General features: G+C 46.3%; 1 protein-coding gene across 5 annotated transcripts in view; it reads right to left on the reverse strand.

Annotated features, from left to right (window-relative positions):
* unc5b (unc-5 netrin receptor B) overlaps window positions 1-12341 on the reverse strand; it is a 45790-nt gene extending 33449 nt beyond the window's left edge. For 3 of the 5 annotated variants that reach the window (XM_034552632.1, XM_034552633.1, XM_034552628.1), the window contains exon 1: window positions 11620-12331. In XM_034552632.1, the coding sequence (XP_034408523.1) occupies window positions 11620-11707 (88 nt within the window). In that variant the 5' untranslated portion in view covers window positions 11708-12331. Of the gene's footprint in view, window positions 1-11619 lie in introns of all 5 variants that reach the window. The other 2 variants (XM_034552629.1, XM_034552631.1) reach the window with 2 other exon arrangements.
* Between the last annotated feature and the right edge of the window lie 6310 nt (window positions 12342-18651).

Here is an 18651-nt window from a genome sequence, read left to right on the forward strand (position 1 = left end):
GTGTTTCAGTGTATTGTTTAACATTTATGACTACTGTTCTAATTTACAATCAATGCAGCATGAAAGGGGGATTTTCACATTGTCTGACAGCGTGCTGAGCCTGTACTCCCACAGTTCTATTAGAGAATACATGTTGTTAAAATATGCAGCACTGTATCATTTGTGTTTGCTTTTATTTTTTCATCCACTTTCCAGATCGTGTGCTATCTAGGGCAGTGGTCAGCAGTTTTAATCAATTTTCCAAACCCACGAGCACTACGACAGTCGGGAAATCCCAGCAGGCTAGTAGAGAATGGACATAGCAATAATAATAACACAAAATATAATCTGAATTATGCTCTGAAGAGATTAGGTCAGAATAATCCCCAGAATAAAGACAAATGGGGAGGAGGGGAGGCCGCTTGTGATCAAATGCAGGGAGGGGAGCTGCAGTGCCTGTGTGCATGTTTTTATTCCCGATGGTGGCTTTTATGTAAAGTTGTGTTTGAGTTTGGGTGTAAGAGTGATGATGATGTTTATTTTGGGAAATGAGAGTATTTCTGAGGCTCAGAGAGTTGCTATTATTAAAGTAGAATAAAATGTGTTCTATTGACTGCTCAAACAAAGAGAAATTTCCTCAGTGTGATGGATTCCTGAACATTTCAGTCACAAAGCCAATATGAGTGCATTACTTTCCAAATGGGATCCAGATTTATTTAATCATATCACCACCCAGTTAGACAAAGACCCATTAAATCCCATTGTCCTTTTTATGGTGAAAATATAGTTTAAACATTGTGTAAACATATTGCCTTTCCCCAGTCTCTCTGAAAAAGGGGCACGGCAGGGCACTGTCAATTTTCTGATTGCACAGCCAAATGCTAAATAAGTACCTCAACATCACTGATTTCAGTATGGCTCGAAGTACAGGGCAAGGTTTTAGCTCATATAGTTCAACAAGTAGTCATCACCTCACAGTGCTAACAGGGTTAAGTCCAAACATACAGCCAAGAAACTTAACCCCTTAGAAACCTGCAACCTTTTGTGATTGGATTTCTGTTTCTGTATGAATTAAATGTCCTGTGTTAGCAGGTCAAATTTAGAGGTGTTGGTAGGTGGATCTTCTCAACTTCGGACACTGCAGGCTCTTGCAAACTCAGCATACAGCTATGAGAGGGATCTTCTCATCTGATTCTTGACAAGAAAGCAACTCCATGCATTTCCCAGAATGTGTCACTATTCATTGTATTCAGTCACTAGTGTAACACACTGACATTTGGGGTTGAATTGCTTGAATTACTGCAGGATCTCTGTTGTGGCTTTCCTGATGCCGAGTCTGTGTGGCGGGGGTTGAGGGATCAGAGTGGACAGGGCCGAAGCAGACCTCGAGGTCACCGGCTGCCTTTTTGCTGAGCAGGCTATTGTCCAGCAGCTGCATGGCCGCACCACTCCGGCTTTATTCAGAGTCTATTCAGCAGCTTCAGCTAAGTGCAATAGAAGACCCCAATCTATTGTCTGACGCCAAGTCTGTTTGAGCTGCACCAGAACGCTCACTTCATCTCCCAGTGAGTTCAGAGAAACAGTTAAGTCCCTTTGAATGGGGGCGGATTTACACAAGTAAAAAGACACGTTAAACACATTCAGGCCGACTCCATCTCTCAAACAGAGAGCTGCTTGACCTCAGTGACCTGTGCAGAATGTTAACCACACTGTATGACCTTTGTTCACTTACATAACACTCAAGATACAGAGAAGAGACGCTAACGGACGAGAGAAAAATAAATCTTATTTGTCCACTATGTTCACGATAAACAACCTATTAGTGGCAACATCTATTTTGTATTTCTTCAAGCATGTCATATTAGCAAGCGTTATTTACGTTTATCTTCTGTTGCGAGTAAAAATAATTAAAAAGCAATAAAAACATTATCATGTAAAATTCGTTACCAAGAGACCAGTGTCATTGCTACCGAGTTAGCTATTCCCAAAGTATCGGGTAAGTGTATGATCATGCACACAAAATGGGCCATATCACACTCACACAGTAAAAAAGCCATCTGGAGGCATCAGCACTTCTATGAGGAGAATTAAGTCAGAGTGCAATGACTTTCTCGTGTAAAGTGTCTCCAAAGAGCCCCATTATTACCTTCCCAGAATGCAAATGTGCTTTGGGCCAATTAGAGGTTGAGCCAATATCAATGTAAGACTATAAAAATCCGCCCTTCCATAATCATTCAGCAATATGACTCATGGGTAAGATTGGAACACCGGCCTGTAAATGTGTCATGATTATGACTCTGTGCTTAAAATGAATGGAGGAGCTGTGTATTTCATTCCCACGGGGCTGGAGCTGAGCCACGCATATGTTAGTGTCAGTGCTTCTAATGAAATAAATAGACTTGTGATAGTACTTATTAGGTCTCCATAAGTGGCAGGTAAAGACAAGGGCACTGCGGTGGATCAAAGGTAGTTAAATGTCTCTTTTTAGATCTCCCCGTATCAAGAGGTATTTAGGGGGAGAGGGGGTTGCTTTTTATTTATTTTTTGTGGAGACAGACGCCCTCATCCAGGATCCCTCTGTGTAATTACACGCCACAGAAGACCTTCATTCCTCTCCTCTTCACAGAGAGAGATGAAAGACAAGAGAGACAGAGGCATGTAATCGCTCCTCTGGCTGAGGTGGGGAGGGAGGTGAGGGACACAGAGAATAGAAGGACAAAAGGATGTTGAGTGGTGGTGGAGTTTTAATAAACCTCCTCTGTTGCTTGTTTATGGAGTCTCCCCTACCGTTCTCTCTCACACACGCGCACACACAAACACACAATCTTTGACTGAGACTTTCATTATTCTCAGAGTGTATCGTTCTTCGCCTCAGGACAGATGTGTAAATTGTTGCTAATGTAATGCTGGGCGCTTTAGAGGTAAGGAGATGTACACTCCAGACCACTGTATACACATAAAGAGGGACGCCGCCATAAGCGGCAGCATATCAGCACGCACGCTCACCAGAATGTGCGCGCAATTGCACGCATGTACGCGCACTCTGGTACCGTCGTGCCGTGGGCGGACGTTGACACGCACACGTAAATGTTCGATTTCGTTTTGCCATTCATCGTCCCCTATAGCTTTAACAAAAAAGACTCCCTCACCTCATCACAAAGGGCTTGAGAGCAGCAGAGAAGTTACAATCTGTCAATGTTCCACAATAAAACATTTTCCCATTACAGGCATTAAAAGCCCCAGAAATGTACCTGTAAATGATCTCCCCCGTGCCTTTGCTGTTGGGTTCAGGTGCTAAACTGAGAGTTCTATGTGCCGTTTTTAATAGTTTAGCAACAGCTGGTGTTTGGAAACAGCAAAGTGCTTATTATACAGTTGAGAGTAATGTAAGAAAAAGGGATGATAAGTGACAAAAGTCATAAGGCAGAAATTAAACCAAGGACATCACAATAACACAGAAAGCACAATTGCTATTGAGTTGTACCATACCATACCAGGGGTGTTACTGGTTTATTAATTATTAGTCGATAACTTTCGCTTTAACATTTGATTGTTCCAGTCAAAATTGAGAATGTGCTATTTGTTTTATATCATTGCGTATTGAATATCTTTGGTTTTGGACTGTTGGTTGGACAAAACAGTCAATACCTTGGGCTCTGAGACATTGTAATGAGCCTTTTCCACTATCTTCCTGGCATTTAACAGACTAATTATAATGAAAAAATAATCAAGATATAAATGAATAATGAAAATAATCATTAGTTACTGTATTTGTACTGTTTCTAACACATTTCTTACTCCTGGCCACATCTCTGCCAAGGTGTCATGACACTAGGTGACTCATTACTGTCTGTTTAACTGTCTGTCTCTGCCGAAGTCTCTGAGGGTTTCAAACAACCCATCTGCCTAGGAATCTGCCAGTCCGTCTGTCTGTCTGCCCAGCTCTCCACAGGTATGTCTATCTTTCCCTGCGTGATATACATGTTTCTTTTATTAAGCTGTGGAAGACGGGGGCTGAAGCTGGCTGCGACGTGAAGGTTGAAGTTTTTGACAGGGAGAGACACCGCTCAGAGTTTAATGACCCTCTATAACTATACCTATCCATCTCCCCCGAGAGAGCAGCGAAATGCCATGGAAATGGTCCTTGGCTGAAGATATTGCATCATGCTAAATCATAACTCTGCTTTTGGTGTATATAGACCTTACTTTGACACAAACGACATTAACACGGGAGTAGATTAACATGCATGATGACGTTGGGGTAAAAAAAACAAAGAGTGGCCTCTGCTGCACCGCTTCCATGTGAACTAATCATACAGAAACTTGAAGCTCCACATACAGAACATCCCCCAATTGATTAACATTCGTATGGCTTTCCTTTGCTTGTGTGAGCGGCTTTCTCTACCTGCTGTACCAACACACACACACACACACACACAAACACACGCACATTAACACACACACCGCCATGTGCTTAGCGAATTGGAGGCATGTGAAGCTGAGCAAGAGCCGAGTCAGAGCAGAGGCACCCAGAGTTAATGAACCCTCAATAGTCAGCATGGCTGTCCATCTGCTTTGATAATCCCCATAAACAGCAGGCTACACACACAAACAGCATATCGTCATCCTAAATATCTTATGTGAAGAATGAGGGCTACATATGTGATGTATTTGTGTGTGTGTGCAGGATTGGGCGCTGCATGGGGAGGAAGGTGTGGGCGGGGGGGCTGATGTGTCCATGATAATGCCTCTGTGCCTTAGCTCAGCACACTAGCTAATCTAAGCGGAGTGGCACGAAGAGGTGAGCGTGAGGTCTGCTGTTGAGCCCATCTGGTCAGCAGCAGGTAAGAGGCTTGAGACACACACCCGCTGACACACTTGATGCGTGTGTGAGCTCATACACTTAAATCTAACCTTAATTACATGCAGGTACATTTGCCACATTAGACCAGGCCTCGCCCGCTACTTTACACATGGCGCCTATTTAAAACGATTCCTAACTCGACAGCGACCGGCGCCTGGTGGCATTTTGTAGCGTACTTCGCGTACACCTGGCTCAGTGAATGAACCAGGAGGATAAACCAGGTTTCCACCTGTGCAATCAGAGCGCCTGCCAGAGCGAGAGAGAGATGGGTGTGTGTGCGCAAGCTGTGTGGTGATTGAGATTGAGAGTGTGACCCCACTGTGACCCATGCAGAAAAGGGAGTAATACCTAAGTAATACGGCTGGCTTCCCATCAGCACTCGCCCATCGCACACGCACATGCGCACACGCCCACACACACACACACACTCTCACGGCAAACACACAAACCCGAGCCAAGAGGCGCCTGTCAGCCCTTGATTAAGACCTGCATCCAATGCGAGAACAGAATCTTTACTGTGTGTTTGTGTCAAAGCCTCTGGAGGAGAAGTGAGAATTAAGTCCTGGAGCTGAAGACGAGTGGAGGAATTATAGAGTGGATGAGGGCAGATCTCATTCTTACGCTCGCTCTTCTCTTTGCTATGGTTTGATCCAAGAGTGTCTGAGCAGAAACAGGGATTATTGACCCTACTGCGCATGCTTGTATGTGTCATATGTTTCGGGGATGAAGTTAGATACTGTATAGCAGACCTTTTCCATAAGCACAATATGTAAAGACAAGCCAAAGAGAGGAGGGGGGAGAAGAGGAGCAGAACAACAAGGAAAGGAGACAAGAAACTGAAAACAGGGAAAGAGCATTAAAGAAGAGACCAGGAAAGGGAAGGTCTGGAGGTGCTCTTGTTGACCTCAGATTAAGTGGCCAATCACTGCTCCATTACTGACGAGGGCAATGAATTTGAGAGACAAACATGGTGCTTTACGACAATCAGTGCGTTAAATAACACAGCAGCGCGATCGCACAAGCCCACGCTCTACCCCACCCCAGCCTTTACACACTCACAAATAACAAATACACTCATTAAGCATCATTCGCCTTGATCTAAAGCCTGAGGGAGAAAAAATATACTAAGTTGTTTGAAAGTCCTGCTGTTGCCTAGCTGCCTGCCATGCTGACAGAAGGAGGCAGGATCATTTCCGTTCCCTCTCTCAGCCGGAGATATGCACACGTACGCTCAATACGCCATCCCTCTGGGGAGGTTTGTGTGTCATTCCCCTACTTTAGACACACCAGCTGCTCGATGTATGCTCTGCAGTGTAAGAGCCCCTTCCTGCCTCGCACAAGCCCCCAGTTGCACCCACATCCACTTACACAGGCATGACAAAGCTCCCTTCTCTGCCCCCCCCCCCCCCCCCCCCCCCCCCATCTTCCCCTTTACCTACCAACGACAATCCAAACACCCTCCACATTCATAAGTACCCTGAGGGCAGATGGGACCCTAATAAGTGTTACACTCAGAGAAATGGGATTCTTCACAGTGCCTTCTAAAGAGCAATTCTCAAACTCCGCCAGAGAGCTGGCTGGGGGAAGAAATGATGGAGTGAGAGAGATAGGGATGACAGAGGTTGGTATATGTGAGACTATTAAGCTATAAATACACCTGATGAGACTATCAACTTGACTGAAGGAAAGAGAAGGGGAAATGGGGACAAGTGAAGGCAATGTATTAATGTGGATGTGGGACAATGTAGCTTTGTATGCCACAAAATGGAAGTCAGAATACTACCAACTGCCATCGCCACCCCCAATTTAACACATTTCTAACAGACTTTAAAAAGCTGACTTTTCCTCCAGTTAGCTGAGCCCACATGACACACTCAGATACAAACAGACGCAAACACAGGCATTAACAGATTTCATGTGGTCTAAGCTCTGAGTGGACTTGGCTCAACTGCCTTTTAAAGACAAAAAAGCCTCTGCTAAGAAGATGAGGGGAATTTACATGGTCGGGAAACCCTCCCTTCTTTAGACTAGGACACACACGGAGCCCTGGACCACAGCACAGCCAATCAAGTGCTGACACTGCTTCTGGTTAATGGACCTCAGCGCAACCACTTTTGCCAAGTGTGTGTATATGTGTGGTGTGTGTGTGTGTGTTAATGTGTGTGCGTGTGTGTGTGTGTGGTGTGTGTGTGTGTGTGTTTGTGTGTGTGTGTGTGTGGTGGTGTGTTTGCGTGTGTGTGTGTGTGTGTTTATGTGTGTGCATGCATGTGTATGCGTCTATCTTAGGGTAAAGAGGTTGCTCAGAATCTTGCAAGACCCCCCTTGGTGAATCATGATCCTATTGGTCACGATGCCCAGAGTGCTGCTGAGATCTTAAATTAAAATTCCTGCACTCACTCTACCACTCCTCCCAAGTGACCCAGCGGGTTTTCCACCATTATACAAACAAATGCTACCTCTTCATCAGAGGATGTGGCTCCGTTTTGCATATGTGGGTGTATGTGGGTGGGTGGGTGGTGTCCTTTTCATGTCAGATGTCTCTGAGCATGTCTTAGCATATCAATCGTAATGAGATTCGGAGATGTTTAAGGCTTCAACAGGCAGGTGTGATCACGCAACAGGAACACACATCTGAAGAATCGTGAGCACACACACTCATGCAAGTGTAGCTCTGTTAAAGTTGAAGTGAACAAGCTCTGTGTGTGTGTGTGTGTGTGTGTGTGTGTGTATGTGTGTGTGTGCTCTACTGCTGCCCCCTTTTACCACACACAAAGGTCTGTAGAGTCTCCTATTCATCTAAAGCACAATGGAACCCCACAGAGGTTTTCTTCCTGTTTCCCTGTCTGCCCCACCCATCTCCCCCCACAGGGCAGGATGGAGGGGCAGGGGGTACCCTGTCCTACCGGCCCAGCAGCAACTCAGCTCCCATCTGCCACCGAAACTCTTCTTCCACCACCCCCGGCCCGCCCATCCATCCATCCATCCATCCATCCATCCATCCATCCATCCATCCATCCATCCATCCATCCATCCATCCATCCATCCATCCATCCATCCATCCATCCATCCCCCTCTTTCCCTCCAGCTTCAACATTTATACAGCACTCCACCAACATCTTTGTGTTTTATTCAGAAAATAAAAGACTTTAAAAGTAATTGACAAAGTAAAATAAATGGTGTTATTACCATTTTAATTAAAACTAGTTTGACCTTGGTTTAAACAGCTCGGTGGAAATTGGTTTAAAATTTAAAACATCAATGGCTTTACATTTTGGATTAAATTGAAACATTCCAGCACATTATTACTGTTTCATATAAGGGCACACAGGTAGGAGAGATCATCTGGTGTGAGTTCAACAAGACGCATTTTCAACCAGAATCCAAGGAGGCATTACATGAAATCCCATCCCATCCCAGCTTCACTTGATGATCATTTTGTACACAAACAGTTTGAATTAATTGTCAAGCTCAGCCATATTGATTCGAGAACATATTGCCTTTGAAAAAGAAAATAAGGGCCTGTGCCTAAAATTATATTCATCTCAAGACTGCCAATTTCAGCTCAAAACTTTCTTCTGCTGCCAATTCCTCTCTCCATTCTTTGTAGTCATCTCCTTCTTCCATTTACGTCACTATTCTGCCTCCTACAGAGCCCTTGCTGTTTGCTGCAGATTTATGGTCCGGTCTAACATCCAGAGTATTGGCAAAGCATTAAACATGTCTACTCTTAATACTGTGAGCTCTCTCCATCGATAAGAGCCTTAATAAAAACATCCCCCAAGTGGATTTGTGTCTCTCTTTTTCACTTTCCTCCCCCCGCCTCCTTGCTCGACAATATCCGTCTCTCTTCTTCTGCTTTGCTAGCTTTGAACTGGTCCTGTTGCACATCCCTGGCCTTGCTCTCCTTCTTTTCCACCTATACTATATCCACCCACACTCCACCTCATTCTCTGGCCCGTGCCAGAGGTTTAATGACGCTTGATTACCACTGCTATGGAGGGTTCTTCTTTGCTCTTTTCTCATACAGGATATTTAAAAACATTGCCCTGAAATCAATCCATCTCAATGTGTCTCTCGAAGATTCATTTTTTTTCGATCTCCTCTTTCTGTTTTCCCTCTTAACTTTCAGATGGATAACATTACCCTGCGTAACCCCTCTCCCTGTTTGGTTCACACGGGTCCTCTGCAACAGCCCTCGGCTGCAATTGGCACACTTGCTCAAACTGCCAGTCTTTTATATCATCTATAAATGCCTATTGGTACCCTAAAAGCCTCCTCTTCCCCCTGCAGCCATCCTGGCCAGTTACGCCAATGAGAGCTGAGCAGCTGTTCCCCTCCCACTTCTTTCTCCTTTTGCTGTCTCTGATGTCAAGAATTTGAGCATCATAAGCACATTTTAAATATTAACAAAGACCACTTTGCACGTATGAATAATACAGCAGAGAGGGCAGCGGCTGGCCAGCGATCCCATCCTCTGCCGCCTGACGACCATAAAACTAATGCACTGCTCAGGGACAGAATGTGGCCTGGTCTGGTCTGCCAGCAGGACATGCCTGAGGAACTAGTCTGGCCAGTGGCCGGGCCCAAACAGAGCTGTTGGTCTGTTTATTTATCACGGTGCCCAACCACCTGTCCAAAGCTCTGTAGACGCAACAGCCTGGCAGCACTTTTGTTATGACTACATGTTTCAGAGACACTTTAATCTAATCTGACATTTCAATCTGTTGAGCGTCTTTGAAATCTACTTTGGTGTCTGTTCGAGGTTAGCTCTGTCGTCACTTTCTTTTTGATGCATCTCTAATGTATTCTTTAACTGTCAGAAAATCACAGTCTGACCAAACCGTAGAGGAGGAGGGCAGCAAATATGTCAGCAGCGTTTTATTAGCTCACATATAACATTAAAGAGTCTTCTGTTATCAAGAGCGAGAGGATTCCCACACCAGACACAAATGAAACAGCACAACCTAGAGGGGTGTCACCATTCATCCAGCTTCTACGGGAGTGTCTGACATGCTCCGCTGCCTAACTCTGAACATTCGACTGCCTCGTCACTACCCTCAGCCTCGCTCTCCTCCTGTCTTGACCTCCCAGTCTGGCCACTGGTCACCCCCCCCCCCCCCCCCCTGGCCCCACACATACAGGGATTACTGGTAACCGTGTCGTCTTCATTTAATCATGATGTCAAAAAGCAGTGTGTAAACACACTTCCCGTATGTCGTTTTTCGAATTCTGATGAAGTCATTAATGACACACAGGGAGAGGCGGTGGACAGCAGGGAAGTTACTCCAAACAAGTGTTCCTGGCAGTCTGGGTAATTAATGTGTATGTCAACACAGAAAGAAGAGCACCATAGCAGAAATGTGAGCTCAGCAGATCCACAATGCAGGCAGAGACCGAGACAGGAGGGATCTGAGGGGAGGCGGCAGAGGAAAGGTATACACACAGTGGGAGAGAAGATAAATGCAGTCTGTCCCATCATGCATTCCCTAAATATATCTCTGCCTTTCTCTCCCAAACAGAAACTTTCCTGGGGCACACTGAGCTATTGTCCCCTATTGTCCCCCCTCCTCCCAGGCTCTGCTCCCCTAACAGGACCTCACTGCAAAACTGTTTATATCAATGTTTCTCATTCCTTATGCAAGGATTTCAGAACAGTCCACAATTTTAATAAACGTAAGCTGCTTTTCTGCTCTGCCTGTTCAGGGAATAATACACACACGAGGACCTAGGTACGCAGGGGGGGAAGTGTGTGTGTGTGTGTGTGTGTGTGGGGGGGGGTGGGGGGGGGGCGGGGGGTTCTTATTGGCATTGAAAGAAATGGCCACAGACCTGGACGGACAGTCAGCGTGTCCTCCAAAATATTACTGCTGTCATTAAGTAAAAAATGGACTTCCTCACCAGAGAGTGAGGTTTATTTCATGGAGAGGTATTTTAGCAAAGCTTGGGTGGATTCTGTACTCATTGTTGACCGCATTGTTCTTTTATTTTCCAACCTGCCCTGTGCACCAAATGATTTCATCTCCATGAGAGCTGCTGCAGTCTTTGAGGGCATTAACTCTGAGCAATCTACTGATCAAAGCCTGCTCTGTTCAGACTGAAATATTATGTCTCACAATAAATTATTAAAAAAGATATCGGGGTTTGTGATTAATGGGTGCTTTCAGTATTTCAGACACAACATGTCCTCCCAAGCTTAAAAATAAGTTGGTGTAAATTTAGATTTTGCAATGGTAAAATAAATAAATAAAATAATCTCTTTCCCTGAAACACTTCAAGTGCTCCGTCTTACTGTTTCTTTTCTTTTTCTTTTTGGAGGGTCCAAGAAGGCATGGAGCAAAACCGTAATTACTCCCCGCACACCGGGGGGACTTTTATTGTTCCGCTCCAAGTAGAAAAGAGAGCTCTTAACTCGGGTCTACTGTAAGGCTGAAGGCTCTGCTGTGTGGTAAAGAAAGTGCTGGTCAGCAGGCGACCCCAGACCGCTGCACTCTTATAGTTGTAGCTATACGCAAGAGTCCAAGGCATATGCGTTTTATTTTATTCTTTTATTTTTTTAATTCAGGGCGTGGAGGTAAGTGTGCAAATGAAAAACAAATCGGATCTGAGATCCGAAGTTGTGTATGTGTGCGCGCGTGGACATGTGAGCGTGTTTTATCAATGTTGCGCAATGTCACCATGTGTAACCAATAGTATTTCACAACGATTACACACCGATCTTTGAATACCAACTCAGTATTGCACAATGCACAACAACTTATCTCTGAATACCAACTCACCAGTGCCAGACACGACGTATCCTCCGACCAAGAGGAGAAGAACCAGAGGACCGAGACCTTGGTCACGCTGCATCCGAACGCAGGGCATCTTTTCCGTATACGACGTTGCGAAACGTCCCGGGGTCTCCCACACAGCGTTACCTGCGGTGTTTCTGACACAAGTGGCTCTTGTCCAACAAAGTCTCTTCTCCTGAAAAAAAATTGCAGGAATACCAAAGAGTCCAGTAATTGACGTTGTTTTGGTAAATAGTTCACTCTTGACTAAACATGTCCGCCCGTAATCAGACTTTGAAGAGGTCCGTAGATATCACACCCTGTGAATATTTAGAAACAAATTCCTGGTTCATTTCCAGCTGCACTTACTCGGCTTGCCTGGGATCCACGAGTGCAGTGGTGCCACAAAAGTCACCAAAAAGTTTGACGCATTGCTGCTCTGAATGGAGAGGTTAAATCAGGCGATTGCGAGTCCGATTCCCAGCAGAGCAAAAACTTATTTTGCGACCATTCAAAATAAGTACCGCGGGGAGATGCTGTCCGATTGCCGGGTCCACAGCCGACTGGACTCCCGAGTCTTTGCTTGGGGGCCCCTGGGTGCCTTGTCTCCTCCCTGTCCGCAAGGTGTAAACAAGAACACGGGGATCAACGCGGAGCACAATGCCAGCCTCCGGACTACCAGTCCCCGCCTGGCCAATCACATACCATCCTCCTCCTCTCAGAGTGAAGGCTGAACAAGTGGAGGTAAACTAGTGGCAAGCGAGGAGGAATAAGATGGGAGGGGAGAAAAAGAAAACCCGGACCCGAGAGCGCACGGCACCGCTCCGGATTCAGCGGCTCTGGTCCCACTGCAGACTGGTGAGGTTGTGAGTTTCTTTCATGAGAATCAATTCATCAACCTATCTATCTTTCGATATCTGTCTGTATATTTTCCAATCTAATAACTTGAATGCAATAACATAGATAATCCCCTTTCGTTGCTGCCCTACCTGTTGTGAATAGTAAGTGGGCAGCTTAGTCTATAAAAGAAGTCCAGCAGGATTTTATGAGAGCATATTACTTCCTGTCGATCTATCCCTCTTGCGTCCCTGGGTCATATTTTACTCCCGGTGGCCACAAGAGAGCACCCTTTCATAAATGAGCTTAACTCCAATGAGGATGATTCCTCAGCAGCACTCTTGATTATCGAAGTCGTTTCCTGTATGACTGGATGGTGCCGATGGTGTTTAATTGGTGAGAGGATTCAACGGTGGGCATGTTGTAGAGGTGAGCATTGCTTTGGCCTTGAATCATCTTTAATAGTTAATGTTATAAAGCACCAACAATTAAATTCAGCTTACCATCATAATGTGCAGACCGGGTGTCTTATTTTTAATGTTGAAAGAATCTTTGACTGTTGTATTTTGTTTTCTGAGATCAGCTGTAATTTCTAACAGTGGCATCCTCTTTGTTTTGGGAAGTTTAAGATTATTTCTCATCTTCGTCTGTGGAGCGGCAGTAACATTAACTGTTGAACCCAATAGCTAATTTACTCTTTAATTTATTGTAAAGAAACCCTCGTTGTTGATGCTTCTGGTAGTTGTGTCACTTCCTGGGCACTTGAGACAACTCCACCACACTGATTTCTGGAACAGCAAATTGCTTTTATTAACTCTGCATTTGATGTTCAAATGAAAGGAATCACCAACATAAATGAAAGGGAGCATAACAAGTGTAAATGCATGCATAGTGGAAGGGTTTTATGGAGATGAAAATCATATGTTACAGTGATTAAATAAAAAAAAGACAAAATTGTATTTCTATAAAATGTGACCGATTATTACTTACAGCATAACATTGCATGGGCAGCATCACTCTGTGGCTCATACTGGGTCTAACATTCATACCTTCTGTTGATGTGTCACATTGATGATCAATGAGGGGACCGTACATAGGGATTGGATTACCACTTAATTGGAAAATGCTAAAGATAAAATTAGATATACATAATAGTAAAATCTAATGAAGCCCAGAGTTTAGGCGATGGGGTATGCCTGCATGCTGCTGAGCCTAAAGCGAGGCCTTTCTCCAAGATGTGACATTATCTGGCAACAGAACAGCATTGCTGTACTTTGCTCAAATCCAACTTCAAAGGTGATAATTCACCTGGACAAGTGATGCCTCCCTCTTCCGACGACAATTATGCTGTTTCCTGGAGCACAGAATACACGCTGGATTATTTATTTATTCTCTAAATGTTTATTGTGACTGGTGAGAGACAGAGAGCGAGAGAGGTAGGAGGAGATTGAAGAAGACACTGACAGACGGTAGGAGTGAGAGAGGTTAATGCGTGAAATGGAGTTCGCAGGTTGTATATGAGACATATTTGCCTCATGGAGCTGTAAATGCATCTTTTTTGTTTGCATGTCTGTGCATGCTGTAGTTTCTGATTGTGTTTCAATGCCACTTCTACTGCTCTGTTCCTTCATTTAATAGCTATGTGCTCTGCATCAATGAGTATATTGTGTATACTTATGTGACATTATCCACCATCTTTTTCTTATCGCCTCACTTATCAGTGATCGTTATGGTGTATATGGAGCACTTTGGGGTAGAGAGCTTATTCAACAGTTTTTGACAGGCTTTGGTGACACGTCTCTTTCCTTGATGAGGTCATGCAGGATGGTAACCGTTTACAAGCTTTGGACAATTTGCCCTCTCTTCCTTCCCTCCAAAACATATCCACAATTATTACTGAGATGACACTAGTTCTGATCGAGATGAACTGCGGAAAGTGGAGATTAGATCAGGCGGCAGCAGCAGGGATCGATGACAAAAAGCTGTGGTCACGTCAGACAGTTTCCATCAGCCCTCAAAGAATATACAGGAAGTCACATATACAACATGGGACTAATACACACAAAACGTGGTGTTTGTGGTGGAAACTACGAGCCAACCAGCTCATTGATCAAGCTGCAGCCAGGCATTTCCAATCATGCCTTGGGTCTTGCAGTCGGTAGAGAGAAACTGCGCCAGGGGAAGTTGGCATCAGGTTGGACTCAGATCTAATTGGCAGGCATTGGGAGGCGATCATTGGGGATTGATTCTGCGCTGGCCTGACTTATCTTGAAACGAGCCTAACGTTGAACTTGACAGAACTAAGTTATTACGTTGTTGTACCCGTCGCTAAGAGTCATTGAGGATATACGTCAAGGGCACGCAATGGAAAGCTCGAGAGGAAAGCTGTGGGAAAGGAGAGCCGGAGTTGGATGGAACTCATATGCGGTGCACCACACAGAGGAAGAGACAATAAGAAAGCTAATATTAAGGCAAGCTATTATTAAGGTATAATAGTTTGTCCGCCAAGGACTGTTTAGCACTGCTGACTCTCCGTTGCTTTGTGTAGCCGGCTTGACATGAAAAGGATAACACTTCCTATCTCTGTAAAACAGAAGGGGTCTAAAAATAGGAGACATGCTCTAGAAGTTGCTGTGGAGATAATTGAATATTATTTTCAGGAATGATTAAGTTGACCTATCCAGTAGACTAATTATGTCTTGCAGACCAGAGGAGAACATGCATAATAGAGTTGGTAGCAGCGAATAAAGCAAAATAGAGCATCCAGTCTGCAGGCTGACCAAGAAGACAACATCTGTGGAAAAAATAGTAATATTCATCATTAGAGTTTGGCTTGCAGGATGTCCAGTTTTGAGTGGTGGCCTCTGACATTTTCTTTGGCTGTATTTAATGTTTCAGGTCATTCAAATCCCATCATAAAAACTATCTCAGTATTTTAATTAAGCCAGAAAAGTTCCAGAAATCTCCAGAAAGTTTTGGTTCTAACTCACAGGCCCCGCCCTCTACTGGACTACTGAACTCTTACTTTCCGGCAAATGCGCACCCCAGTCATCAGCGAGCATTCGGCCACTGAAAATGTGCATAAACGTAGCCAGACAAGTGTTGGATATTGACAGTTGTGTGTGATGGCTTATACACTGTGGGGTCTGCATGTATCCAGATAGGTACGTCCTGATTGGCAGACTACGTTTATGCAAATGTTCATGATTACAGGAGTGTATTGGGGAGAGGAAGTCGGCCACGACCATCTGCGTCCCCGGCCTATGGATCACCTTGAAATTAAAAGGCTGTAAAGCCAGATACCACCGAGTGATCCGGGCGTTGGTATCTTTCATGCGGTGGAGCCACTGCAGCGGAGCGTGGTCCGACCAGAGGGTGAATGAGCGCCCCAGGAGGTAGTAGCGCAGGGAGTCGACCGCCCACCGGATGGCCAGGCACTCCTTCTCCACGTGCTGTACCTGGCCTCCCTCTCTGAAAGTTTCCGGCTGATGTACAGGACCGGGCGGTCAACCCCCTCTACCTGCTGGGACAAAACAGCCCCCAGCCCTCTGTTCGACGCATCAGTCTGCAGAGTAAAAGGGAGAGAGAAGTTAGGTGTGTGAAGGAGTGGTTCCCCACAGAGAGCTTGTTTTACCTTCTCAAACACCAACTGGCACTGCACCTTCCACTGGACCGGATCTGAGGCACCTTTCCGGGTTAGGTCAGTCAAGGGGCTGGTCAAATCTGCGAAATTTGGAATAAAGCGCCTGTAGTAACCCGCCAGCCCCAAAAACTGCCTCACCTCTTTTTTTGTCTTGGGCGGTGGGCAGGCGGCGATGGCGGCAGTCTTGTCTACCTGAGGGCGCACCTGCCCGGCGCCCAAGTGGTACCCCAGATACCGTACCTCCCTCCGTCCAACTGCACACTTCCCTGGGTTGGCAGTCAGCCCCGCCTGCCTCAGGGACTCCAGCACCGCGCCCACCCGCTGCACATGCTCCGCCCAGGTGGTGCTGTGGATGATCACATCATCCAAGTAGGCGGCAGCATATGCAGCGTGCGGACGCAGCACCTGGTCCATGAGGCGTTGAAAGGTGGATTGGGCCCCGAACAACCCAAAGGGAAGCGTGGTGAATTGGTATAAACCAAACGGAGTGGAGAAGGCCGTCTTTTCCTTGGACTCTGGCGACATAGGAATCTGCCAGTAGCCCTTGGTTAAATCCAGAGTTGTAAAGAAACGCGCAGTGCCCAGTCGTTCCAGGAGCTCGTCGACCGGGGCATCGGGTAAGCATCGAACCGTGACACATCATTCACCCTGCAATAGTCCAGGCAGAACCGTATAGATCCATCCTTCTTGACCACAAGAACAATGGGGCTACACCAGGCACTGTGTGACTCTTCTATTACCCCCATCTCCAGCATAGCAGCCAATTCCCTCTGAACCACCTTTCTTTTGTGTTCAGGTAACCTGTAGGGCCGTAACCGCACCGTCACGCCCGGAGGAGTCTCAATCTGGTGCATGATGAGGTTTGTGCGTCCTGGCAGGAGAGAGAACACGTCAGAAAACTGCTCTTGCAACTGGGCAATATCTGTTCTCTGGGTCCCGGAGAGATGGTCTTCACAAAGGAGCGAGGCCGGAATGGTGGATTTTGGGACCTCAGGCCCCAGCTCCTCTCTCTCAGATACCGTGGACACCAGAGAAACCGACTCCGCCTCTCTCCATGCTTTCAGAAGGTTGAGGTGGTAGAACTGTGTAGCTCCGCCCCTGTCAGAACGCACCACCTCATAGTCGATATCCCCCACTCGCTGTGTGACCACAAAGGGCCCTTGCCACTTGGCGAGGAGTTTGGAGCTGGACGAAGGAAGCAATACAAGTACCTTCTCTCCCGGTGTGAATTGTCTCAGCCTGGCCCCTCTGTTGTACAGCCGTTGACGCTCCTGGGCCTGGAGCAAATTCTCACGTGACGTCCTACCCAGTGTGTGGAGCTTTGCTCGCAGGTCCAGGACGTACTGGATCTCGTTTTTGCTGGTGCTCGCCCTTCCTCCCAGTTTTCCTTAATCAGGTCGAGCACCCCCCGCGGAGTCCTGCCGAACAAAAGTTCAAAGGGAGAAAATCCCGTGGAGGCCTGGGGGACCTCCCGCACTGCAAACAACAGAGAGTCAAGCAATTTATCTCAATTACGTTCATCTTCATTAATAAATTTACGGATCATGAACTTCAAAGTCTTATTCAGACGCTCCACCAGACCGTCAGTCTGTGGTTGGTACACACTGGTCCGAATAGATACCCAGTAACCCGTAAAGTTATCAGTGTTCGTGACATGAACTGGGTGCCCTGGTCAGTCAGAATCTCTTTCGGGATTCCGACTCAGGAGATGACCTGAAACAGCGCCTGCGCGACACTCTTTGCAGAAATGTTGCGCAACGGCACTGCCTCCGGATATCCACCAGGACTAACACAAAGCGATATCCGCGTGCACTCCGGTGAAATGGCCCGATGAGGTCCATAGCGATTCGCTCAAACGGAACCTCCATTAATGGCAGAGGACGCAAAGGCGCCCTCGGAATGGCCGGGGGATTTACCAATTGACACTCCGGGCAGGACGCACACCAACGGCGCACATCCGCCCGGATGCCTGGCCAATAAAATCGGGTCATTATCCGGTGTAGTGTTTTATCGTATCCCATGTGACCAGCCATCAGGTTATAATGAGCCGCCTGGAAAATCATTTCCCGGCGGCTCTTCGGCACCAGCAACTGGGTGCTTTCCTCTCCTGTCTGAGCGTCACGGCTCACTCTGTACAGTCTGTCCCTAATCAATGAAAAGTGCGGATATGACTGCGCTGCATCAGGGCGCACCAGTTGGCCATCAATTCGTATCACTTGGTCAAAGGCTGAGCGTAGAGTATCGTCGCGAGACTGCTCGAGTGGAAAATCTTCCATGGAGTGAAACTTTTTTCCCCCGTGTCTAATTTCCGCTGACACTATTGGATACTTGTGAACATCCCCATGCACACACCTTATCTTCACCCACAATGCCTCCATCAATGCCCCAGGCCGAACCAGGCTCTGATGGATCATAGACTGCGTACAGCCGGAATCCATCATCGCCTGATGTGTACCCGCCTGGATTCTTACCGGAACGCGGTACGTCGCTCCTGTACCTGGGGAGGGTGTTGGAGAGCCGGCAACCCGGATCACCTGGCCCACTTCCATCTGCGGACA

This window comes from Cyclopterus lumpus, chromosome 15, assembly GCF_009769545.1.
Source record: "Cyclopterus lumpus isolate fCycLum1 chromosome 15, fCycLum1.pri, whole genome shotgun sequence".
Taxonomy (NCBI): domain Eukaryota; kingdom Metazoa; phylum Chordata; class Actinopteri; order Perciformes; family Cyclopteridae; genus Cyclopterus; species Cyclopterus lumpus.